Source organism: Carcharhinus amblyrhynchos, chromosome 35 (assembly GCF_965287045.1).
Source record: "Carcharhinus amblyrhynchos chromosome 35, sCarAmb.v2.hapA, whole genome shotgun sequence".
Taxonomy (NCBI): Eukaryota; Metazoa; Chordata; class Chondrichthyes; order Carcharhiniformes; family Carcharhinidae; genus Carcharhinus; species Carcharhinus amblyrhynchos.
In genome coordinates this window covers 119,481-146,809 of record NC_137358.1, presented here as the reverse complement: position 1 = coordinate 146,809, position 27,329 = coordinate 119,481, and the positions used below count along the sequence as shown (strand labels likewise).

General features: G+C 44.8%; 1 protein-coding gene across 1 annotated transcript in view; it reads left to right on the top strand.

The window, feature by feature from the left end:
* Positions 1–24,795, top strand: part of LOC145361488 (glycogen [starch] synthase, muscle-like) — an 89,510-nt gene extending 64,715 nt beyond the window's left edge. Inside the window, exons 14-16 of the mRNA XM_080217300.1 lie at positions 181–344; positions 5,378–5,458; positions 23,889–24,795. Of these exons, the coding sequence (XP_080073426.1) occupies positions 181–344; positions 5,378–5,458; positions 23,889–24,602 (959 nt within the window). The 3' untranslated portion in view covers positions 24,603–24,795. The remainder of the gene's footprint in view (positions 1–180; positions 345–5,377; positions 5,459–23,888) is intronic.
* Positions 24,796–27,329: the final 2,534 nt, after the last annotated feature.

The following is a 27,329-nucleotide window of genomic DNA, read 5'->3' as shown; positions in this document are numbered from 1 at the left end:
GAACGTCAGAAAGAGAGAAATTACATCCTTTTAGATACTAAGTGCTTTAAATAGACATGAGTTCAGTGATGTTCAGAGAATCCAAGAGAGACCTGCTCACCTGATGCTCAGAAACACCCTACTTGATCTTACCTATCTGAGGAAATTATAAAGCTAAAATTACTGACACTTTTCTGACAGGGATCTATATTCTGGATCGCCGTTATAAGAGCCTAGATGAATGCTGCAATCAATTAACCTCATTCCTCTACAGCTTCTCCCAACAATCACGTCGGCAACGGATCATTCAGAGAAATCGTACAGAACGACTATCTGATTTGCTGGATTGGCGCTACCTTGGCCGGGTAAGCACACACTTGGAAGAAATCAGACAAAATTGTAGAGATTTTAGTAAATAACTCAGTTCCTGTAAATTACGAGCTGTGGCTGGGCTTCGGTTCCAAGGGCACCTGGTGGGATCTTACCAAGTGATGTGTAGTGAATAAAGTATCACAGAGACAGCTACGTAATGCTATGGATTAGTTGGAAAATTGGATCAGGAATTAGTTGCATTTGCATTGGCAGGATTTTATTAATATAACTGCAGTGAGAACAGTTGTTAGTGGATTCCCTAAGGAAATGTGTTCAAATCATTGCTTCTTACCATCTATATTAATAATCTAAATGAAGTTGTGAGGATATCTGTCAGGGTACTGGACCAGAACACCAAGGTATATTCTGTAAAAAAGACTCGACCTGAAAATATTTTCTATTTTGGCATAAATGTGAAGATAGGATGTTTTGCTGCTTTCACAACAGTTTTGGGTGTGAAGGGGGCAGTGCCAGCCTGTGCCCCCGGCAATGTCCAAGGGGCAAAATCCCAATGTCCAGGGGCACCTTGACACTGCCCATCAGGCATGCGCAGCATGGTGGCAAAATGGTTAGTACTGCGGTCTCACAGCACCAGGGACTCGGGTTCAATTTCAGCTTCAGGGCACTGTCTGTGTGGACTTTTGCACATTCTTCCCATGTCTGTGTTGGTTTTTTTCTGGGTGCTCCAGTTTCCTCCTACAGTCCAAAGATGGGTTAGGTTGATTGGCCATGCTAAATTGCCCCTTAGTGTTGGGGGAATTAGTGAGATACATATGTGGGGTTATGGGAATAGGGTCTGGATAGGATTGTGATGGTGCAGACTCAATGAGTCTAATGGCCTTCTGCACTGTTGGCATTCTATATCAATTGCATTACTATCATCACAAAAACTCTGACAGATAATTGAATGATATGTGTTGGCATTCAGAGTTTAAATGAGAAAAATAGATTATACGCCGGCCTAGGTTCAATGGGGGAATGGGTGTTCATAGTTGAAAGTTGTAATGTATGTAGTGAGGAGTAGAACAAGCTTGTGTAGGACAGTGTGTAGAAAGTTTCAGAGCAGAAGAAAAACCATGGTGCTGTAGTTTGTGAATATCTGAAGGTTTATAATTCACTTTAAACAACAGAAGTGAAGGGTGAGATTGATGTAATTTGTAGCTTAATGATAACACTTTGTCTTCAGAATCAAAACCACCCCCTCAACATAAGCAGATAATTAAAAGTGACACAGAGTGCAAGCATTGTCAGAGACCAGTACCAAGGGAGAAATCCACTGATGGAGGGATAGGACAGAATCAGTGCTGCTACACTGTTGGAAGGAAAATATCAAGGGAGTGCTGCACTATCAGAGGGTCTGTGCTGAGGGAGTGCCGCACTGTCAGAGGGTCAGTGCTGAGGGAGCGCCGCACTGTCAGAGGGTCAGTGCTGAGGGAGTGCTGCACTATCAGAGGGTCAGTGCTGAGGGAGCGCCGCACTGTCAGAGGGTCCGTGCTGAGGGAGTGCTGCACTATCAGAGGGTCAGTGCTGAGGGAGTGCCGCACTGTCAGAGGGTCCGTGCTGAGGGAGTGCCGCACTGTCAGAGGGTCAGTGCTGAGGGAGTGCCGCACTGTCAGAGGGTCAGTGCTGAGGGAGCGCTGCACTGTCAGAGGGTCAGTGCTGAGGGAGCGCCGCACTGTCAGAGGGTCAGTGCTGAGGGAGCGCCGCACTGTCAGAGGGTCAGTGCTGAGGGAGCGCCGCACTGTCAGAGGGACAGTGCTGAGGGAGTGCCGCACTGTCAGAGGGTCAGTGCTGAGGGAGTGCCGCACTGTCAGAGGGTCAGTGCTGAGGGAGTGCCGCACTGTCAGAGGGTCAGTGCTGAGGGAGTGCCGCACTGTCAGAGGGTCAGTGCTGAGGGAGTGCCGCACTGTCAGAGGGTCAGTGCTGAGGGAGTGCCGCACTGTCAGAGGGTCAGTGCTGAGGGAGTGCCGCGCTGTCAGAGGGTCAGTGCTGAGGGAGTGCCGCGCTGTCAGAGGGTCCGTGCTGAGGGAGTGCTGCACTGTCAGAGGGTCAGTGCTGAGGGAGTGCTGCGCTGTCAGATGGTCCGTGCTGAGGGAGTGCTGCACTGTTCCACTAGGCAGCTTTTATCAAATTTTATTTAAGAATACTGTTAACACAAAATAAAGCAATTCACAATAATTTCTACCAATTACAAACAGGGGATAAAAAACAAGCATGATATTGTATAACCCTTAACAGCTTCAAATACTCTTCTAACACACGCACCTCTAAAAACATACACCCATATTCCAAGCTTAATACAGAAAATAAGTATGCTCACATGGTGCTGGGTCTTGCAGCTTTGCAACACTTGTTGTGACTTAGACCTTTCAATAGAGAATTGAAACTTTGACTTCCCCATCCTGGAGCTTCAGCACACTTTGAGGTAGATATAGAACCACTGCTGGCTTCTAGCTTTTCTGTGGAGATGTTGGCATTGGACTAGGGTAAGCACAGTGAAAACACAACACCAGGTTAAAGTCCAACAGGTTTATTTTGCAGCACGAGCTTTCAGAGTGTCAGTCCTTCTTCAGGTGAGTGAGGAGTTGTAAACACAAACAGGGCATATACAGACACAAACTCAATTACAAGATAATGGTTGGAATGCGAGTCTTTACACGTAATCAAGTCTTAAAGGTACAGACAATGTGAGTGAGAGAGGGTTAAGTACAGGCTAAAGAGATGTGTATTGTCTCCAGCCAGGACAGTTAGTGAGATTTTGCAAACCCAGGCAAGCCATGGGGGTTACAGATAGTGCGACATGAACCCAAGATCCCGGTTAAGGCTGTCCTCATGTGTGCAGATCTTGGCTATCAGTTTCTGCTCGGCGATTCTGTGTTGTCGTGTGTCATGAAAGCCGCCTTGGCTTACCTCGGGTAAGCGTTCTCCAGAGGCTGAGGGGAGATCTGATAGAGGTCTACAAAATTATGAGAGGCAAAGACAGTGGATAGTCAGAGGCCTTTTCCCAAGGTGGAAGTGTCAATTACAACAGGGGGCACAGGTTCAAGGTGAGAGGGGGATGTTTAACGGGGATGTGTAGAGTAAGTTTTTCATGCAGAGAGTGGTCGGTGCCTGGAACGTACTGCCAGAGGAGGAGGTGGAAACAGGCAGATTAGCAACATTTAAGAGGTAACTGGATGAGTACATGAGTAGGAGGGAATACAGTAAAGGCAGAAGGTTTTTTTGAGTTTACTTAGGACATCTTGATTGGCATGAGCTTGGAGGATTCGAGGGCTATTCCTGTGCTGTGCTGTACTTTGTTCTTTGTTCCGAGTATATTCCTTAAAGGCATGGGGGAAGAGCAATAGTGATGGATCATTCTGTAGTTAGGGGTATGGGTAGGAAGTACTGTGGCATTCGGTATGACTCTGGGATGGTGTGTTTCCCGCTGGGGCTGGGGACCAGGATGTCACTGGCTACAGGGCATCCTGAGGGACGAGGGTGATAGGGCAGAGGTCATGGTACATGTTACATAATAAGATCATAAGAAATAGGAGCAGGAGTAGGCCATCTAGCCCCTCAAGCCTGCCCTGCCATTCAATAAGATCATGGCTGATCTGAAGTGAATCAGTTCCACTTTCCCGCTTTCTCCCCATAACCCTTAATTCCCTTGTCTATCAGAAATCTATCTACCCGTGACTTAAATATATTCAGCGAGGTAGCCTCCACCACTGCAATGGGCAGAGAATTCCAGAGACTCACCACCCTTTGAGTGAAGTTCCTCCTCAACTCCGATCTAAACTGCCCTCCCCCCTCCTTACACGTTGATACCAATGTCATAGGTAGAAAGAGGGATGAGGTCTTGCACCAAGAATTCAGGGAGTTCGGCAATTGACTAAGGAGCTGGGCCTCTTGGATTATAATCTCGGGCTCACTCCCAGTGCCATGAACTAGTGAGTACAGCAATAGGAGGACAGTGCAGATGATTGCGTGGCTTTACAGTTGGTGTAGGATGGAGGGTTTTATATTGCTGGATCACTGGGATCATTTCTGGGGAAGGTGGGACCTGTACAAACAGGATGGTCTACATTTCAAAAAGAGGAGACTTACATCCTTGTTAGTGGGTTTGCTCATGCTATTGGGAGGAGTTTAAACTAACTCACGGGGGAGGGCACACAGACTGGGGTTTTGATCCCTTATGTCCAGTTATAAGTTCCTGGTCAATAAAACATCCACTTGTGGGGTGAAAAATTAACACTGACTATTAATGTAACGAGAGCATATTGTGGTTGGAAGAGAAGGTTAATTAATACATTTGTATGTATACACATCTATAAAAACATGATGTCACTCACCTGATGAAGGAGTGGTGCTCCGAAAACTTGTGATTCCAGATAAACCTGTTGGACTTTAACCTGGTGCTGTGGGACTTCTTACTATAAAAACATGATTTTAGAAGCTGACAGAGTGAGCTTGTTTTATATGCCTGGTTGTTTTTTTTTCAATGGTACATGCTTGGGTCTTAATGTTCCAGCACCCAATTTCAAATCGAACCATTTAATTCAAATTGCCCCTTTTAATTTCTCTTTCCTGTATGTATAATTTAGAATTTCTGCATTAAATTTCATCTGCCACGGTACTGTGAATTTCACCTGTTTGCTATCCCTGAAATTCACTAACATCCGCTTTGCTCATTACATTTCCAAGCTTTGTTTTTGTGCATTTTATGATTGCCTCTGGGGATTGGAAGAAATTTTGTCAGATATTTTCCACAATTAGTTTGGTTTTTTTTGCCTCAGCCAAGAGATTGTGTGGCTGGTGAACAGGGCTGATATTGTGCATAAATTACTCCATGCCCGAGTTGAACAAGCTTGGCAATCCAGCTGCTCTTTCCTGCATTGAAGAAAGTTAATTTGGGTTGCATCTATCTATATTTGAGGACATAATTTAGCATTGTTGGTCATTATACTAACTCCCATTGACCTAACTTACCGTGCAGGGTGCATTGTTGATTAAATTGTGCATGTTGTCTTTCTCTCTCTTTCAGTACTACGCCCATGCCAGATTTATGGCCCTTGCCAAAGCCTTTCCCAGTAACTTCAGCGAAGATCTAGCAGAAATTTCTGCAGTAAGTACTTCTAGATTAAAAATGCACAACCATTGGGAGACAAAAACAGAGCATACTGGTAAATTTCAGTGGGTCTGACAACATTGGCGGAGAGAGAATAGAGCCAATGTTTCCAGTCTTGGTGATTCAATATTTGTTTCAGTGGGTTTGAACAATGTGCAAGTCATCCTATTCATGTTCAGATGAAGGATCCACGACAGCCATAAAAGAACCGTTTCAAGTTACAATTTTTAGATGCACCGACTGGTTTCCCTCATGGTTAAGAGTTGATGTTCCTGCTATTGGCAAAGTGTTGATGTAAATGGAGATAATCAGAGCAGACAATGGGCATGAGATAGGGTTGCCACCTCTAGTTTGAATAATCTGGGGAGTTTTGATTATGTGACTTCTGATCACATTGGCATTCAGACATGTGGCACCACTTGTGGTCTTTAATCCCATGGCATTTGGTCACTTTTCACAGATATTCTTGCATTTACCTTGAGTTTTTTTTGTTGATGCATGGAGATGTAGGTGTCACAAATGAGGCCAGTATTTATCCTTAGTTGTCCTTGACAAAATAGTGTGAGCTGCCTTCTTGAAGCGCTGCTATCCGTGTGATGTTGGGGAAGGAGTTCCAGGAACTTGACCAAACGATGGTAAAGGAATGATGGCGATATGTTTCCAAATCAGTATTGGTGGGGGGTTGGGGGGGCGGGTGAGCATCTTCTAGGTGGTGTGTTCCGGAGCAGATTGACTTTGCAGACTAATTTGGACAATGTACTTTATGTATTGAAGCAGTTTATGAATCAAAACTCTTTGGGTTCAGATGGTGGATATTGTGGAGTTTTCCCCTCAGACAGAGAGCCCTTTTGTTTTTGTGGAACTTGTCCTGTAATTACATGCAGCTAATTGAACTGGGGAAGTTAATCATAGGAGCAACTAAACAAATGGGCACAAGTAACAAAAGTGCCGAATGCAGTTGTGGCAGAGTGCACTTTAAAACTGATTAGTCTGATGTTGGCCAGTTGCCTAAAACAATTGGAACCTGCTTTCTAATTGAACAGCCCCTCTGACGCCAGCCAAAATAATTTTGACTGAACTCCCTTTGGTTCACCACTTTAATTCCATCCCATTCCAACATGAGCCTTTGATTGCATCTTGTTTTAATTCTTCACTCTGCTCTGAGCCCTCTGTCTGCAGCTGCCTACACTGTTTGAATAAAGCTCGGGGAACATCACCAAATTTGGGCATTTCAGCTTTCTGGACTTGATATTGACTGCAGTAACTTGGGATCAGAACCACCCACCCATTACTTTTTCTTAGACACACACTCTGGTTCTGTTGCCATTTCCAGCTTCTGTCCATCCATCTCTTGTTTTTTTTCTTGTCTCATTACCACAGTCCCCAATCTCCTTGCTCCGTCATTTTGTTTAATCTCTCCTACTACAGACCTTCCCTTCTGAAGCAGTGATTACACCACTGAGAGCTTTTTTGCAACACCTGCACTCCCAAAGCTTGTAATTTCAGACCCTGGACTACAATTCACTAATAAAAGTTCACATCATCACATGGATTTTTCCACACTACCACTGCACCAAGATACCCTCAAACAAAATAAAACTGCAAGAGGAGTGCATTCGCTGAAAGCATTTACTAAACAAGAATAGTGAAATCCAGCTTGCACTTCTAAGCTATCATTCAGCCCCTCTCCAAAGTGGTTTAGCATCATATGTGCAAAGATTAGTCCAAAGATGTGTGGGTTAGGTTGATTTGGCCATGTTAAAATTGCCCCTGAGTGTACTAGGATGCTTAGGTTAGAGGGATTAGTGGGTAAAATATGTGGGGATATGGGGGTAGGGCCTGAGTGGGAATGTGGTCAGTGCAGACTCGATGGGCCAAAGGTCCTCTTTCTGCACTGTAGGGTTCTACAATTCTTCTATCTCTTGTCAGAGCACAGCCATTGGAAATGTTACCTGGGAAATGTCTGCCCCTTGTTTGCAACAATAGCTTGTATACAGCACCTGTGTTGGATGTTGTCAATGTCCATTTCACAGATGGTGCCTCTGCGTTGATGGGCAATACTTAGATTTACAGTATGTATTAAAACAAGTGCTCCAAAACTGGAACTGGAGCTTCTGGAACTTGTAATCAATTACCATGGCAGCAGAAGGCACAACCTCAGGATTTGATTCTCGGTTCTAAACAATTCCACGTTTAAACTCACTGCCTGATATATGATTGAAAATCCCTGCTTCTAGCTCCTGCTTCCCTCCCATCAGACATTGACTCCTGGTCATGGATTCCCATTCCTTGAATACAGGGCGTGGACTCTCAAACCCAGCCAAACATTTGCTCTTTAGCTGGAAGATTCTAGCCTTTGGGATTGGAGATTGTTAGATTATTGCCCAACTGAAGCACATTTTTAGCAATCTCATCCTTTACCCAGTCAAAAACATTTGATATTCAAAACTAGCCAGATTAAATTAATTACAATGGCAACTTTCCATCAACATTGGTTCAGTGTAAGCCTTTGAGGAGATTCTTAAAATTAAATAGTGCTGTTATTTATTCTTCCGCGGGACGTGTGTATCTTCTGTGTTTATCACCCAACCCTCATTGCCCTTTAGAAGGTGGTGCTGAGTGCCTTCTTGAACCGCTGCAATCCCTGAGATGTAGGTACACCCACAGTACTGTCAGGGAGGAAATTTCAGGATTTTGATCCAGTAACAATGAAGAATCAGCGATAGTCTCATCTTAAGATGATTTGTCATTTGGAGGGGGATTTGCAGGTGGTGGTGAAAACATGTATCTGCTGTCCTTGTCCTTCTGATAAAAAGTCTCACGACACCAAGTTAAGGTCCAACACTCACCTGATGAAGGAGCAGTTGATTCCAAATAAACCTGTTGGACTTTAACCTGATATTGTGAGACTTCTTACTGCACCCACATTAGTCCAACATCAGCATCTCCGCATCTTGTCCTTCTAGGTGATAAAGGTCATAGGTTTAGAAGACGCTGTCAAAGCAGCCTTGGTGAGTTGCTGCATTGCACTGGTGGAGGAAGTAAAAGTTGAATGTGGTGGATGGAGTGCCAATTAAGTAACCTGCTCTGTCCTGGATGGGACTTCTTGAGTGTTGTTGGAGCTACAGCCATCCAGGCAAGTGGAGAGTATTCCATCACACTCCTGACTTTTGCCTTGTAGATGACACAAAGGTTGGTGGATTTGTGGATAGCGATGAGGACCATCAGAGGATACAGCAGGATGTAGATCAGTTGGAGACTTGGGCGGAGAGATGGCAGATGGAGTTTAATCTGGACAAATGTGAGGTAATGCATTTTGGAAGGTCTAATACAGATAGGAAATGTACAGTAAATGGCAGAACCCTTTAGAATATTGATCGGCAGAGGGATCTGGGTGTACAGGTACACAGGTCACTGAAAGTGGCAAATGCAGGTGGAGAAGGTAGTCAAGGAGGCATACGGCATGCTTGCCTTCATCGGCTGAGGTACTGAGTTTAAAAATTGGCAAGTCATGTTGACACTTTATAGAACTTATTGAGGCTGCACTTGGAATATAGTGTTCAATTCTGATCGCCACACTACCAGCAGGCTTTGGAAAGGGTACAGAAAAGAGGATGTTGCCTGATATGGAGGGCATTAGCTATGAGGAGAAGTTGGAGAAACTTGGTTTGTTCTCACTGGAGCGACGGAGGTTGAGGGGAGACCTGATAGAAGTCTACAAGATTCTGAGACAAAGTGGATAATCAGAAGCTTTTTCCCAGGGTGGAAGAATCAATTACAAGGGGGGCGTAGGTTTAAGTGCGAGGGGCAAGTTTTAAAAGAGACGTACGAGACAGATTTTTTACACAGAGAGCGGTGGGTGCCTGGAACTCGTTGCTGGGGGAGGTAGTGGAAGCGGATACGGTAGTGACTTTTTAGGGGCGTCTTGACAAGTACATGAATAAGATGGCAATAGAGGGATATGGTCCCCGGAAGTGTAGGGGGTTTTTGTTGAGTCGGGCAGCATGGTCGGTGCAAGCCTGGAGGACCGAAGGGCCTGTTCCTGTGCTGTAATTTTCTTTGTTCTTTGTTCTTTAGTGGACAGGCTTTGGGGAATCACGAGATGAGTTACACTCTACAGAATTCCCAGTCTCTTACCTGCTCTGGTAGCTACAGTATTTATATGGCTGATCCATATAAGTTTTTAGATTCAGGCCGATGAATAAGCAAATTTTATAACTGTTAAAAATTTACTAAGTGTTATGATCCCTGTTATAACTGGATGGGAAGAATCATAGGGTGCAGAGGAGATTTACAAGGATGTTGCCTGGACTGGGAGGCATGCCTTATGAAGTTAGGTTGAGGGAGCTGGGACTCTTTTCCCTGGAGAGACGAAGGTTGAGAGGCGACCTGATAGAAGTTTACAAAATGTTGAGAGGAATAGATAGGGTGGACTCTCAGAGGCTATTTCCCCGGTTTGAAATGGTCGCTACGAGAGGACACAGATTTAAGGTGCGGGGAGGGAGGTTCAGAAGTGATGTTAGGGGTAAGTTTTTCACTCAGAGGGTGGTGAGTGAATGGAATCGGCTGCCGTCAGTGGTGGTGGAGGCGAACTCGCTGGGGTCTTTTAAAAGACTTCTGGATGAGTATATGGGGTTTAATGAGATTGAGGGTTATAGATAGGTCTGTAGGTTGGTAGGTGATGTGGTCGGCGCAACTTGTGGGCCGAAGGGCCTGTTTGTGCTGTAGTGTTCTATGTTCTATGAAACAAACAAGTCAGAGGGAGTGCAGCTGTATTAAGTTTCAAGGGAGTAAGGCCAGACTGGATGGTCCCAACTTTAACACCAGGAGCATTGCAGGTAAAACGGGTGAGTTGAAGACGATATTGTCACGTGGAATTCTGATATAGCAGCTATCACAGAGACATGATTAAAGGAAGGACCCGATCGGCAACTCAACATACGAGGATAGAAATTCTTCAGGTGAGACAGAGGAGGTAAAAGAGGAGGAGGCATTGCATTATTAGTTAAGGAGTCAGTTATTGCAGAAAGGAGATTTGATCCCTCGGAGCAGGCATCATATGAAGCTTTGTGGGTAGAGCTTAGGAATAAAAAAAGGGGCAGCCACATTGACAAGTGTTATAGACCCCCAGAGTCAGAGGGATACTAGGGAGCAGTTTGTGGAATTGTGTAAAAACAATAACAATAGGGTTATGTTATTAGGTGATTTCAATTTTCCCAACATTAACTGGGATATATATTATGCTAAGGGCTCGGATGGAATAAATTTTGTGAAATATGTACAGGAGAATTTTTTAGATCAATATGTGGAAGGAACTCGTTACGGACAAGGAAATAGACAAGCTGCCAAAAATTAGTTTTGAATGGAGGTGGGGAGAAAGCAGATTTCAGTAAAATAAGACAGGATCTGGCCAAGGTAGACGGGGAACAGCTACTAATGGGGAAATCTACAGAAGAACAGTGGGAGTCGTTCAAAAAGGAAATGGGGAGGGGACAAGTTTATCATGATCCCTCTAAGGTGATAGGTAGAAATAACAAGACCGGCGAACCATGGATGACCAGAGATAGTCAGGATAAAAGAAAAAATGGGTTTTTATCAGATACCAGGGGAATAAGTCTGTGGAGGCATTGTGAAGTACAGAAAGTGCAGGATGAAGCTTAAGAATGCAATTAGAAAAGCAAAGAGGAAATATGAGAATGCTCAGGCTGGTAAAAGTAGGGAAAATCCTAAGATATTCTACAAATATATCAATAGGAAGAGGATAACCAGGGAAAGAGGAGGGCCCATTAAAGACCAAGGAAGCAATCTGTGGGTGGAGCCAGAGGACATTGGTAGAGTGTTAAATGAATACTTCACATCTGTCTTCTGCCAAGAGAATGAGGATGATGGTATGGAATTCAGGGAGAGAGACTGTGAAGTTCTTGAGCAAATGGACAGGAGGAAGAACATAAGAACATAAGAAATAGGAGCAGGAGTAGGCCATCCAGCCCTTCGAGCCTGCCCCGCCATTCAATAAGATCATGACTGATCTGTCGCTGCTCAGTTCCACTTTCCCGCCCTCTCCCCATAACCCTTAATCCCCTCTCCTATCAAAAACCCATCAACCCGCGTCTTAAAAATATTTAGCGAGGCAGCCTCCACCGCTTCAACGGGCAGAGAATTCCAAAGATTCACCACCCTTTGAGTGAAGAAGTTCCTCCTCAACTCCGTTCTAAACCGCCCCCCTTTTATCTTGAGGCTGTGCCCCCTAGTCCTATTGTCTTTTTTGAGCGGGAAGAGTCTTTCCACCTCTATCCTATCCATCCCATTCATCATCTTATACGTCTCAATGAGATCTCCTCTCATTCTTCTAAACTCTAACGAGTACAAGCCCAGTTTATTCAGCCTCTCCTCATAGCTCAACCCCCTCAACTCCGGTATCAGCCTAGTAAACCTCCTCTGCACTCCTTCCAAGGCCAAAATATCTTTGCGCAGGTGCGGCGCCCAAAAATGCACACAGTGCTCCAGTTGCAGCCTCACCAATGCCCTATACAGCTGCAGCAAGACCTCCCTACTTTTATATTCAATCCCCCTCGCTATGAAGGCCAGCATCCCATTCGCCTTCCTGACCACCTGCTGCACCTGCAAGCTGGGTTTTTGCGACTCATGCACAAGGACCCCGAGGTCCCTCTGCACCGTCGCCTGCTGCAGTTTTTCGCCCCGTAAGTAATAGTCCTTCCTACCATTCTTCCTACCAAAGTGGACCACCTCACACTTGCCAACATTAAATTCCATTTGCCATTTCCTGGCCCATTCGCCCAGCCTATCTAGATCCTTCTGCAGACTCTCCACACCCTCCGCACAATTTGCCGTTCCCCCAATCTTGGTGTCATCAGCAAATTTCGACACTCTACACTCGGTTCCCTCCTCCAGATCATCTATATAAATGGTAAAAAGCTGAGGCCCCAGCACCGACCCCTGGGGCACTCCACTAGTCACCATCCACCAATCCGAATAGCACCCGTTGACCCCCACTCTCTGCCTCCTATTTGACAACCAATCCTCTATCCACGCTAACACCCTACCCCCAACTCCATGTCCCTCGACCTTCTGCAATAACCTCTTGTGAGGCACTTTGTCAAACGCCTTCTGAAAATCTAGAAAGACCACATCCACCGGCTCTCCTCTATCCACCGCCCTAGACACATCCTCATAGAACTCCAGTAAATTTGTCAGACACGACTTCCCTTTAATGAAACCGTGCTGCGTCTGCTCTATCAAGCAATTCCCTTCAAGATGCCTCGCAATTTCCTCCTTAATGACAGATTCTAACATTTTACCTACCACAGACGTTAAACTAACCGGCCTATAATTCCCCGCCTTTTGCCTGGCACCCTTCTTAAACAAGGGTGTAACATTAGCCGTTTTCCAATCATCCGGCACTTCCCCGGAATCCAGCGACGTTTGGAAAATAACCACCAAGGCATCCACTATCACCTCTGCCATTTCTTTCAGAACCCTTGGATGCATTCCATCCGGTCCTGGGGACTTGTCCACAATCAGCCCCTCCAGTCTGTCGAGCACCGCCTTTCTAGTAACAGTAATGTCATTAAGACTCTCCAGTCCTACCACCTTTCCATCGCTAACACCCGGCAAATTATTCACGTCCTCCTCCGTGAAGACAGAAACAAAAAAGTTATTCAATACCTTAGCCATATCCCCATCCCCTACCACTAGGTCCCCTTTCTCATCCTCTAAAGGACCAACATTCACCCTAGCCAGCCTCTTCCTTTTTATATATTTATAAAAACTCTTGCTATCCTTTTTTATATTAAGCGCTAGCCCAGCTTCATAGTTTCTCCTAACCTTCCTTATCAACTTCTTTGTCAATCTTTGTTGACATTTAAACCTCTCCCAATCCTCTTCTCGCTCACTACTCTTAGCTACTTTAAATTCCTCCGCTTTTAGTTTAACACTTTCCTTCACCTCCTTCGTTATCCACGGCTTATTACCTCTCCTCCTACTATCCTTTTTGACCATCGGAATAAATTTCCGTTGAGCACCAAGAAAGATCTCCTTAAAGATCCTCCACTGCTCCTCAACAGACCTACCTTCCAACGCACTCCCCCAGTCCACATTCGCCAATTCTTCTCTCATCCTACCATACTCCCCTCTATTCAAACAAAGGACGCGTGTCCGGGAACCCACTTTCTCCTCCTCCATCTGCACCAGAAACTCCACCATACAATGATCACTCTCCCCAAGAGGATCCTTCACCACAAGGTCCCTAATTCTACCCGCTTCATTACATAGCACCAGATCCAAGATAGCTCGCTCCCTCGTCGGCTCCAACACACACTGTTCGAGGAAACTATCCCGGCAGCATTCCAAGAACTCCTCCTCGAGCCCACCTCGTCCAACATGGGTCGACCAATCAATATGCAGATTGAAATCCCCCATAACTACGGCCGTCCCATTCCTGCACGCCGCACTTATTTGCGCGTTAACAGCCCGCCCCATCTCCAGATCATTATTCGGGGGCCTACGGACGACACCCACCAGCGTCTTCCTCCCTTTGCTGTTCCTAATCTCAACCCACAACGATTCCACCTTCTGCTCCTTGGCTCCAATATCATCCCTTGCTACCACCGTGATGCTATCCTTAATCAGCAGAGCTACGCACCCCCCTTTTCCCTCCTGCCTATCCTTCCTAAACACTTGATAGCCCTGTACGTTCAGCTCCCAGTCCCTGTCACCCTGCAGCCACGTCTCTGTAATGGCCACCAGATCGTATCCATTTGTGTCGATCTGCGCCATCAGCTCATCCACTTTATTCCGAATGCTTCGTGCATTCAGATAAAGTGCTTTCACCCCAGCCTTCACCTGGACCCTATTTGCCGCAACGCCACCAACTATACTCACGCCCCCTACTCCCTCTATTATTGGGACATCCTCGGCCTCTTCCCTCACATGTACACTCTCCTTAACTTTAGACCTCGTAACGTCACCTACCCTCGCACCCTCCCCCCCCTAATTAGTTTAAAGCCCTGTCTACAGTCCTCTTTACTCGATTCGCCAGCACTCTGGCCCCAGCACGGTTCAGACCAACCCCATCCCGCCCGAACAAGTCCCACCTACCCCAATACTGGTGCCAATGCCCCATAAATTCAAACCCATTCCTCCCACACCAATCCCTGAGCCACCCATTCACTTCCTTAATCCTATCATCCCTACGCCCATCTGCACTCGGTTCAGGCAGTAGCCCAGAGATAACCACCTTGTCGGTTCTACTTTTTAATTCCATTCCCAGCTTTTCATACTCCCTCCCCAGATCCTCAGTCTGCATTTTGCTTACGTTGCCGGCACCCACATGTACTACAATGATCGGATTCTCACCCTCCCACTCCAGGTTCCTCTGCAGCCCAGCTGCGACATCCCGGACCCGAGCACCAGGCAGACAACACACCCTTCTGTGCACTTTGTCATTGCGACAAAGGACAGTGTCAATACCCTTTACCCCACTATCCCCAATCACTACTACGTTCCTTTTCCCTTTCTCTTTGCCTATGTCCTGCTGCAGCACTGTACCGTGTGCAGTTTGCTCACCAACCTCACCTGCCTCGTTCTCGTCCAGCCTGGAAGCAAGAACCTCAAACCTGTTATGCAGATTAAGAGGCTGAGGCCTCCGCTCCTCACCCCCCTTCCTCCTCCCAGCAGCCCCCTCTTGTCCCTGACCCTTAGAGTTAGCCAGTCTAGAGGGGGTGGATGTCACTTGCACCCCATTGACAATGGCACCCTCTCTCCCCCTGATGAGGCTCAGAGGCCAGCTCATTTACCCTGAGCTGGAGCTCCTCTAGTAACCTGCACTTACTGCAGACATGGTCACTGGGATGAACCCTAGGGTCCACCAGTTCCCACATCATACAGAAACCACACATCACATGCCCCTCCATTATTCACTGTAGTAGTTTTGAAAAAATTTTTTTTGTTTTTTTTGTTTTTCAAACAAACTCACCTGGCCTTTTTTCCTTCCAGCCCTTTTTGATATTAAGCCCTAGTAGCTCACTCTGCTTCCCACTCACTCCGCTGCCCGCTCAGACGCTGCCCGCTGTCTACACCAGGCCTCCTTTTAAACCTGGCGCTGATTTAAAGCTGATGGCCCACAACTGCCTGCTAACCACTCCCTCAGAATTCTTAAAGCAGTAAATACAATAAATAAATGCTTTAAACAGTTCTACAAAGAACAAAGTGCTTTAAACTTATTTTAAACAGGTTTTTAACAGGTAAAATCTTAGCTCTCTCTCTGCTCCTTCACTCGTCTGCTCCAGCAAACAATGGAAGCAAACAAAAGAACAAAGTATTGAAGGTGTTTGCAGGCTTAAAAGTGGACAAATCTTCAGGTCCAGATGAATTGTGTCCCAGGCTGCTGTGGGAGGCAAGGGAAGAGATTACAGGGGCTCTGACCCAAAGTTTTAATTTCTCTCTGGCCATGGGGGAAGTAGCAGAGGACTGGAGAATAGCTAGTATAGCTCCACTACTTGAGAACGGTTATACAGATACACCAGAGAATTTCAGACCAGTAAATCTCACGTCAATGGTAGGGAAACAGTTGGAGAAAATACTGGAGGAGAGCATCTATCTCCACTTGGAGAGGCAAGTTTCGATTAGGGATAGTCAGCATGGCTATGTCAGAAGGAGGTCATGCCTAACAAATTTGATTACATTTTTGAGGAGGTGACCAGGTGGGAAGATGAGGGTAGTGCAGTTGATGTAGTTTATATGGATGTCAGAAAAGCCTTTGACACATGGGAGACTTACAAAGAAGGTAAATTCATATGGGACACAGGGTAATTTGATAAACTGGATTCAAAATTGGTTCAATTGTAGGAGAGAGAGAGAGTGAAGCCAGAAGGCTGCTTTAGTGACTGGAATGATGTGGAGATGCCGGCGTTGGACTGGGGTAAACACAGTAAGAAGTCTCACAACACCAGGTTAAAGTCCAACAGGTTTATTTGGTAGCAAAAGTGGCTTTTGCTACCAAATAAACCTGTTGGACTTTAACCTGGAGGAGTGTCTTGTGCTACAAGAAGATGTAGACAGAATGGTCAAATGGGCAGATACATGGTAGATGGAATTTGACCCTGAGAAAAGTGTGAGGTGATGCACCTTGGAAGGAGTAATTTGACAAGGAAGTACGCAATAAATGGCACGGTACTAGGAAGTCCTGTGGAACAAAGGGACCTTGGTGTATTTGTGCATAGATCTCTAAAGGTGGGAGGGTATGTTAGAAGGGTGGTGAAAAGGACATATGGAACACTTGCCTTTATTATGAAGTCGTGTTGGAGTTGTATAGAACTTTGGTGAGGCCACAGCCAGAGTACTGTGTGCAGTTCTGTTCACCATGTTATCGGAAGGACGGGAACGCATCGGAGAGGATGCAGGGGAGATTCACCAGGATGCTGCCTGGGGTGGAACATTGAAGTTATGAAGAGAGGTTGGATAGGCTCGGATTGTTTTAGTTGGAGCAGAGAAGATTGAGGGGTGACCTGATCGAAGTGTACAAGATTCTGAGAGACATCGACATAGTGGATAAGGAGCAGCTGTTCCCCTTAGTTGAAGGGTCAGTGATGAGGGGACATAGGTTCAAGGTGAGGAGCAGGAAATTCAGAGGGGATATGAGGAAAACCCTTTTCACCTAGAGGGTGGTGACGGTGTGGAATGCACTGCCTGGGAGGATGGTGGAGGCGGATTGCCTCACATCCTTTAAAAATCACCTGGATAAGGACATGGCACATCATAGTATGAGGGCTATGGGCCAAGTGGCAAATGTGATTATGTGGGAGTTCAGGTGTTTCTGCTGTGTTGGTGTGGACTCAATGAGCCTTCTGTGATGTATGTTCTATGATTCTAAATTTCCAAAATGGAACTCTGGCTCAAAAGACTGTAATTAGTTTTCACAACAAGAAAAAAATTATTAAACATGGAAAACTTGGATTAGGATTCAAAACTCCTTTGCTCCTCCTATTAGATTAATAAATACAGCCAGATTTTAAAAATAACATTGATTACAAAGTATAATTTAAATAACAATGGTCTCAGCATCCCTTTAGACACACAAGATGGCTGTAATCAAATATATTCTCGGCTCTAAACTCAGGTGAATATTTGTGAATTTATCCTCAGAGCCCCCCAGATAATTATTATGACAGTTTCCAAACTGCACTCCCAAAAAACACGCTTTAAAATTTTCTTATACAATAGTTTATTTATTAGTGTCATAAGTAGGCTTACATTAACAATGCAATGAAGTTACTGTGAAAATCCCCTAGTTGGCACACTCCGGTGCCTGTTCAGGTTCACTGAGGGAGAATTTAGCACAGCCAATGCACCCTAACCAGCATGTCTTTGGACTGTGGGAGGAAACCAGAGCACCTGGAGAAAACCCATGCAGACACGGGGAGAATGTGCAGACTCAGCACAGACAGTGACCCAAGCTGGGAATCGAACCCAGATCCTGGCGCCGTGAGGCAGCAGTGCCAGCCAGTGTGCTGCCATGCTGCCCATGCTTTCCATTGACTATATGCATTCCAGAATACAGTCCAAGTTTTCCAAATGACTCTTTAAACAGTGCTTCTGCTCTACTTTTAACAGCAAATCCAATTTCCAGATTTTACACTTCCTCTTTCATGATTTCTTGTTCTTTGTTGTTCTACAAAGTGTTTACGCTTGTTTTAACTCTTGATCCCATGACTATATTAAAATCACATCCAACTCTTGATTTCCCTCTGAAGCCTGCTTTTCACTTTAAATCTGGTCACTGCAATAGCCTCTTTAACTCAGAATGCCTGTACTCTTCCTTGAATTCTTCTGAACAATAATTTTGTCTCTTTTCTCTTTCAGTTGGCATAAGGCATTATTTCTGTCCCAATTGTTACTTGAACTTTTACTGGTTCTTTGGGCAAATCTTCCTCTTTGCAGCTCCTTTATCCTCTTCAATCTTTCTTCTGGCAGAGTTGAAAGAAGATGGTCACTCCCTCATGTCCTTCTTCAATTGCCAACGAATTCAGCTAAACTAAGAGCAGAAAACCTGTCTACCTTAAAAGGGCTTCTGGTGTGCATATTGTTCATAGCGTAACCCTCTTTAAGCACAATCAAATTACAGTGGGAACTTTACCAATCCTCACAAACACCTTTGTCCAGCATGAATCTAACCATAGTTTTTACCCTTCTTTCCACAGAAATAGTAAATTAAATTCACCTAAAACTATACCTTATTTTTAATGTTGACCAATACAAACTTAAATTCCTTAAAACTACCTTGTTTACATAGAGTCACTCAGTGCAGAAAAGGCCCTTTGGCCCATCAGGTTTGCACAGACAATAACTACCACTAAAGGTAGTTTGCTTACATAAGAAACTAACTACTGACAGTATATCAAAGTAACTAGCAAATTGTTCCAAAGAACAACACAGCACGGGAGACAGGCCCTTCAGCCCAACAAGCCCGCGCCGCCATTTCAACATTGTGAGTCCCCTGTCCACCCACGACCCTTATCTATGCTTATGGCACTCCACATTGGAAACCAGGTTGAGGGGAGACTAAGTTAGGGACAATTTGTTACACCAGTCAGCCTAAGAGCACATCTTTGGGGTGCGGGAGGAAACTGTAACACCCGGAGAAAACCCACGGGGAGAATGTGCAAACTCCCACAGACACCGGCCCAAATCCATGTGTCTGCACAGCAAACAGTGATAGTCACTGAGCTGTCGTGTTGCCCAGCATCTGGTCCAGTTTAAGCGTACACTAATGACATGAAGCACTAGACTACTCTCGAAAACATCCAAGAGCAGCCCTCGTACAACCCACCGTGTGTATGCCCCTCGTTGGACAACAAGGCGGATCGAAGAACCTGTGGATTAAAAGAGAGAAACATCAATAACATGCACGTCCTTATACAAACATTCAAGGGAATCCCCAGAAGCTCAAAAGTAAAACAAGTGAGCCAGAAAATATGTTGGAAGGTCCATAGGAATCGATTGATTCCCAGGGACATCCCAAGGCTCCTGAACCTATTTAAAACAGTCTCCTATATCCCTCCATCTCCATCCCGCTCATGTGCCTATCTAAGTAACTCTTAAACAACTCCAGCGTGCCTGCCTCCAGCATTCCATACCCCCACAACCCTCTGTGTGAAAAACCTCCCTCATCTGAATTATACCTCCCCCCCCCCCCCCTCACCCTAAGCCCATGGCTCTTCGTAATGTGTGTTTACAATCTAGGAAAAAGCTTACCACTGTTTACTCTGTCTGTACCCTTCATAATCTTATATACATCTATTAGATCTCCCCTCAGTCTCTGTCTTTCTAGGGAAAACAGCCCCAATTTGCCCAATCTTTCCTCATACCCCAGTCCTTCCATACCAGGCAGCATCCTGGTAAACCTCCTCTGCACTCTCTCCAGAGTCTCCACGTCCTTCCGGTAGTAAGGTGACCAGAACTGTACGCAGTACTCCAAATGCGGCCCAACCAATCTTCTATACAACTGCAACATTAGACTCCAGCTCTTGTACTCCATACCCCTTCCCATAAAGGCTAACATACCAAAGCTTTCTTCACAACCTTCTCCACTTGTACTGCCACCTTCAAAGACTTGTGCACTTGCACCCCCAGGTCCTGCTGTGTTTCTCTACTCTTAATAGGTCTACCCTTTATCATATAACTCCCCCCCTACATTACTTCTTCCAAAGTGCATCACCTCACATTTATCAGGATTAAATTCCATCTGCCATTTATCTGCCCAATATACCAGCCTATCTAGATCCCATTGTATTGCCTGACACTGCTCCTCACTGTCTGCCTGTCCAGCCGTCTTAGTGTCATCTGCAAACTTGCTGATCACACCACGTACGCCCTCTTCCAAGTCATTTATGTATATTACAAATAGAAGAGGTCCCAGTACTGAGCCCTGCGGCACACCACTAGTGACAGACCTCCAGCTAGAAAAAGACCCTTCCACTACTACTCTCTGCCTCCTCTTAGCAAGCCAGTTATCAATCCATCTAGATACCTGTCCTTGTATTCCATGAGCCTTAACCTTTTCAACCAACCTACCATGAGGAACTTTGTCAAACGCCTTACTGAAATCCATAAAGACGACATCAACGGCTCGTCCTTCGTCGACCGTTTTTGTTACCTCCTCAAAAAATTCTACCAGATTCATAAGGCGAGACTTCCCCTTTACAAAACCATGCTGCGTATCCCTAATCAGATTGCAACGCTCTAAATGCTCATACATCCTATCCCTAAGAATCCTCTCCATCAACTTCCCTACCACTGATGTCAAACTCACCGGCCTATAGTTACCCAGGTTATCCCTACTACCCCTTTTAAACAACGGTACCACGTTCGCTATCCTCCAGTCCTCTGGGTCCTCACCTGTGTCCAAGGAAGAGACAAAGATTTGCGTCAGAGGCCCAGCAATTCCATCTCTCGTCTCCCTAAGCAGCCTAGGATAAATGCCATCAGGTCCTGGAGATTTATCAGTTTTAATGCTACCTAAATGCCCTAACACTTCCTCCCTCGTAATGGATAGTTCCTTCAACTGGTCTACAGCTCCCTCCAAGACAGTACCGAACATCAAGCCCTTCTCCTTCGTGAATACCGATGCAAAGTATTCATTCAGGATCTCCCCCATTCCCTCGGACTCTAAGCACAGTTCCCCTCCTCTGTCCCTGAGAGGACCGATTTTTCCTCTAACCACCCTTTTGTTCCTGACATAGGAGTAAAATGCCTTTGGATTTACCTTAATCCTGTCTGCCAAAGCCATTTCACGCCCCCTTTCTGCCCTTCTAACTCCCCGTTTGAGCTCCCTCCTACTCTCTCTGTATTCCTCCAATGCTCTCTCTGTTCCCAGTTGCTTAGACCTAACATACGCCTCTCATTTCTTCCTGACCAAGTCCTCAATATCCCTAGCAATCCACGGATCTCTAATTCTACCTTTCCCATCCTTCCTCTTAACTGGCACATGTCTTTCCTGCAACCTTTTCAGTTTTCCCTTGAAAGACTCCCACATGCCGAACATGGACTTGCCCTCCCACAGCCTATCCCAGTCTGTATCCCTAAGCTCCTGCCTAATCTGGCTGTAGCTAGCCTTCCCCCAATTTAGCACCGTCCCCTTAGGACAGCACTCATCTTTTTACATTAATATCCTAAAGTAGACGGAGTTGTGGTCACTATTAGCCACATGTTCGCCTACTGCTACCTCAACCACCTGACCTGGCTCATTACCCAGAACTAAATCCAGTATAGCCCCCTCTCTAGTCGGGCTATCTACATACTGCTCCAAGGACCCTTCCAATACACATTTTACAAATTCCTCCCCGTCTGAACCCCCAGCTCTAGGCACCTTCCAATCCACCCCAGGGAGATTAAAATCCCCCACTACAACAACCCTATTCTTCCTGCACCTATCCAAGTTCCATGTTATCTTTATTGTCATTTTCAGTTATCTGATACTAGGTCGCTCATAGTTGGCAGACTCAAGACTCAAATTTAAAACACTTAAAATTAGTTTCAGCTGTATGAATAAAACTGAACCAGGTCACAATTCATTTCTTTTAAAATTTACATCAAGGTATCTATTTTCCAAAATTTTGGCCAAATTTGTTAGTTTGTGGCAGATTTTATATTTGCTGATATGCAGATAAATTTGAGCAGAGACCCAAAAGGTAAAAACATTCTCAGGCACATTTTGCATGTATCCAAACATAGAACATCTATTCACAGACTTTCTGGAAATTCCAATAGACCACCCAAGCTCTGGATAAATGTTTGTAGCAAGTCTGGCTTGCTTCAATGTGGCTAAAGTCATTGTAAGTCAGAATTTCCTACAGCACCCATTTCAAGAGGTGGTCACTCGTGTATATAGCAGGGTAGGAAGAGTAGAGCAAGCAAGATAGGCAGGGTAGGAAGAATAAAGCTGTTGAACTTTAACCTGATGTTATGAGACTTCTTGTTGTGCTTACCCCAGTCCAATGTCGGCATCTCCACATCAGGATAGGAAGAGGCAGGGATTCCAGAATACTTTGAGTGCTGCACTTAGTAAATAGTTTTCAGTGCTGAATACAGTCAGGGTGACACCAGCTTAAAAGAGTGCACTAACTAGCTCTATGGGGAAGTTTGAATTTGGTAACAGGCTTTGATAAAAGGATGAAACATTGCAGAGGAGGAACAAGGTGTACTGATACAGAGAGACAGATAGTAAAGAATGGTTCAGAATGAGATGGGTTGGACAGGAAGGGAATGTGTGACAGTCTCTAAGTTGGGTGAGGAGTGCCTGTTTGTAAATATATGAAGTGTGGTAAATAAAGTTCTTGGGCTGCAGCTACAAGTTGCAGTAAGGGGCTATCATATAATGGTAATAGAATTGGCTGAAAGACAGTTTGGAGCGAGAGAACCAGGGCAGCCAGGCCCACTTAATCATTGGAAGAGCCCCACATCAGTCTCCTTGTGGCAACAAAACCTCCCCTGACTAAATGGGAGGGCAGAAGAAGTTGACAATGCATTCCTGGTCATCAGGGTTCAATGCAGCTGAAATTTAGTGATGTCTTTGGGATTAAATGGGAATCACGCCACTTGAAGGCTGCTCTGATTTGCTAGTCGCTTTTGTGGTGGGGACAGTTAGTGACATTCACTGATCCTAACAGTGGGATTGTGGGGGCGACACTAAAAGCAACTGAAAGCATTTTTAGTCATTGATTGTTTCCATTATCCTCGTAGGCAGCAAGTTCCAGGTCATTACAACAATGTATAAAGATACATTCCACTCTGTATTGCTTGCTCCAATCTTTAAATCAATGTGTCCTAGTCCTGGCATAATCAGTTAATTGCAACAGCTTTTCTTTGTCTATCTTATCTAAACCTGTCATAATCTTGTACACGTCTACCAAATATTTTCTTAATCTCCTTTGTTCCAAGGAGAACAACCCCAGTTTCTTCAGCCTAAAATACTAAACGAAAGTATCTCATCCCTGGAACATTCTGGTAAAGATCCACTGCAACCTCTCGAAGATCCTCTTTTCCTTCCAAACTTTGGTGACCAGAATTTTCTGCATTTCTCTTAACCAGGCTTATTCAATTCTGAATAAAGATGAAATCAGTGATTTTTTTTCACATTGATAGAGCAATCTGAGCAGGTTTAGTTTAACTTGTATGTTGAGTGTTGATTACTTTATTAAGTGAGTTAATTTGGAGAAGTGACTTGAGTATGGAGCTAAACTAAAATTGTTGAAATGCCCAAGATTTTAAAAGGATCCTTGTTAACTTTCAATGTGAAAAATATATTAAAATAATTTTGCATTTTAAACAGGGTCTGATGAGATTTAAAATTAATTCTGTTGATCCCTTTTGATCTGTCCTATGTGATGAATATTTTTTTTCATTATTTCAGAGCTTGCAGTTTTCAAAACCTGCATCATCCCCACCATCTCCAGCTTTCTCTTCCCCCTCGACTCCCCGTTACAGTGACAATGAAATAGAAACATACATAGAGGAGGAAGAAGCTGAGAAAGATCTGAAAAGTATCAAGCTGGGCAGCATACTGGATCTAGTTCATCAACAGGACAAAAATACGGAAGACACTTCTGCATCAAAAAGAAATTCCAATATTAGTAACCTTCGCACAATCGCTAAGTCAATTCTTCCAATTAATGCCACAACAGGGGCTAGCTCTAGCAAGCTTACCACTCCAAGTGATGCAAACAAACCTACCAATCTCATCCCCTCGAGCACTCCTGACAATCCTGCTCAACCCAGTGAAGTCAACAAACCTACCAATCCCATCCCCTCGAGCACTCCTGACAATCCTGCTCAACCCAGTGAAGTCAACAAACCTACCAATCCCATCCCCTCGAGCACTCCTGACAATCCTGCTCAACCCAGTGAAGTCAACAAACCTACCAATCCCATCCCCTCGAGCACTCCTGACAATCCTGCTCAACCCAGTGAAGTCAACAAACCTACCAATCCCATCCCCTCGAGCACTCCTGACAATCCTGCTCAACCCAGTGAAGTCAACAAACCTACCAATCTCAGCACCACAGTCAGTCCCAGCAAGCCCACCAATCCCAGCAATGCCAGCAAGCCTTCTAATTCCAGTAGCTGAAACAATCCAAGTAATTCCAGAAATGCCAATAAGCCAAGTCATCCAAACAGGGCTATCAATTCCAACAGTGCCCAGCAATTTCAGAGATACGAGTACACCTACTTGTTCCATTGAAGCCAGGAAAGTCTCTCATCTGGATAGTAACAGTGAACACTATTACTTTCATCTTTCACCTATCAGAATGCAACCCAAGTTGAACCCAAATAGGGAGTGAAAGGATAGAAACTTTCAATAAAACAAGTGTTCACTGGTGCAACAGTGTGTCCCTTGACAATTGATGCATGTTGGCCATACTGATGGAGGGGAACATTATGTTGGTTCAAGTGAAGTAGACTGGGTTTTACACGTTTTCATAGAGAAGCAACTCTATCTTCATCTTAGTGTTCAGTGCGTTCTACATTGCGCAATTCCAATATGTCCAATATGTGCTGATGGTGGAGGAGAGCTCTACTGTAGCCTTACCATGTGGGAGAACTTTACATGAGTTCTGTTGATTTAGATGACTGGAAGGTCTTACAGCACCTGTTGGTGTAGAAGAAGCTCTAAATCTCTTTGCTCAGAAGGCTGTGAAGCTTTGGACTTTTCCATCTCAAAGGGCTTTGGATGCTCAATCATTGTGTATATTGATTTTTTTTCTAGCTTTGCCCCTTCAGCATAAACCTTGCTTGGGGTGCCCAGTTTTCTTAGGCAGCAGCACAGCTGGATGTTGTGTAAAACCCCATCCTGAGTGATCATGACCGTAGCTTCTTGAGTGCCTCGTTGTGGCAGATGGCAAGTCACAGGAGATGGGGATGATGCAGATCCTCTTGCCCTGGCTTCGTTACTCGCCAGCTCGACATCTCAGTGGTCAGGTACTCCAGCTTGGCGGCGAGGCAGACTCACCCAGCACTCACCCTCGCTGCAGAATGGCCCTTGCAATCAACCTGTGAATGTGAAAAATAGGGAACTTGAGACAGGCTGTGAAGGAGCAGGTCTTGGCCTTAGCACAACTTTGTCTCTGGTCTTACCATCGCCAGACATGGTGTTGCTGCTGCTCCTGAAAACTTTCACCAGCCTTTCAAAGCTGATACAGATAGATGTTAAACTCTCCGAAAACCAAAGGATATTGGAATCAGGCGACAAGTAGAATTGAGGTCAGCGATCAGCTGTGATATTTTTGAATAGAACAACAGGTTTGAGGGAGTGTATGGCTTCCTCTGGCTCCTATTTCTTAGGTTTTAGGAGAAAATCTACATTGCCTCAAATGTGACAGATCCACCATGAATGTTCATGCTGCTCAAACAGAACACTATCTTGTTGCAGTTTAAAGCAGATTTCCTTTGCCTTGAGCTAATACAGTCCTGGCTCCAGTAAAATACAACAATGAGACTACAATGCTGAACAATATACTGGAGACCAAACAATCAACTAAACTTCTGGAAATCTTGATTGTAGTCTTTGTAATGGTGTCTTGAATACAGCAGGATTAGCTCAGAACTTGTTCAATGTTGCTGTACAAACTGTATCCAATCACGGCTGAGTTGACAGTGGGAAGCTTTGGAACTACCAGTGCACCATTTGAACTGTTGTGAGGTAGCAGAGAGGGTGGGGATTGGGGGGTGTTGTCACAGGAAAGTATAAAGTTGTTTGGCCAGTAAGTGCTCAGTGTAAGGGGCAGTATGTGAAAAACCAACCTCTGGAATAAAGGAAAGTTAGAGCCAATATAAGGTAGTAAAGTAATCCAAAGTAGAATAAAGTTAATATAAGGGAAGTAAAATTACATTCCACAGCAACTCAGTTGAGTGGAAAGCATATCCTGTAATATTTGTAAAGTCATGAATGTCACTGGTGTCCTAGATGAACGCAAATGCAGGAAGTCCCACCAGCTGCAGAAACCTGAGATCCGGGTTACAATCCCGGATAATGTGACGATAATGGTGCCCTGGCCATTAAATATTTCTGGCTGTAAACTTTTCACAGGAGAAAAGAAGGAGAGCAGTATTAATGATAGTGCCTATTACAGTGTTGATTAGGGATTATGTCCTGGAGGGATCAAGGGCAGAATCTAGAATGAAAAACAATAGGGGCATCATTATGGATCTGTTGTATTTATAAACCAACAACTTATGGGAAAACATAAAGCAGTAAATTTATGTAGAAATTAAAATGAGATGCAAAAAAAAGTGATAATGGGGGACTTTAGTTATTATGATATACACTTAATGTAAAGCAGAGAGAGGGGCAAGAGTTTCTTGTGTGTTCAGGAGACTTTTCTTACCTACAAGGTGGAAGGAAGCATTGCTAGGTCTAGTTCTGTAGAATGAGGAGGTTAAAGTGGATCAAATATCAACAAGGAAATAGTAATGGGTCAGTGATGAGAAGGTTTTGATTAAGATCAAGTGTAGTATTGACCATGCTGTGCTTGGTTGAAGTCATTAGGTTACATTTCAACTCCATTTGAAGCAATTTTTAAAAGCGGCATCTCGGCCTTTTGGCGAAGAGGCAAATGAGATCAAGCCTCGGAGGAGGAGCTCTGCCTGATCCAATCAGCTTGGATCATGTAGATCAAGCCCAGGACAGGAGGTGAGAGCCCTGTCTTGTCAGCTTGGATCCAGAATGTCCCAACTTACTGAGACTCTGAATTGGAATAAAAACAAAAAAAAAATTGGGGCAGTTGGGTGAGCAAGGAACTGGCCCAGGTAAATTGGAATCAAAGGCTGACAGACAAAATGAAAGGATGAAATAGGA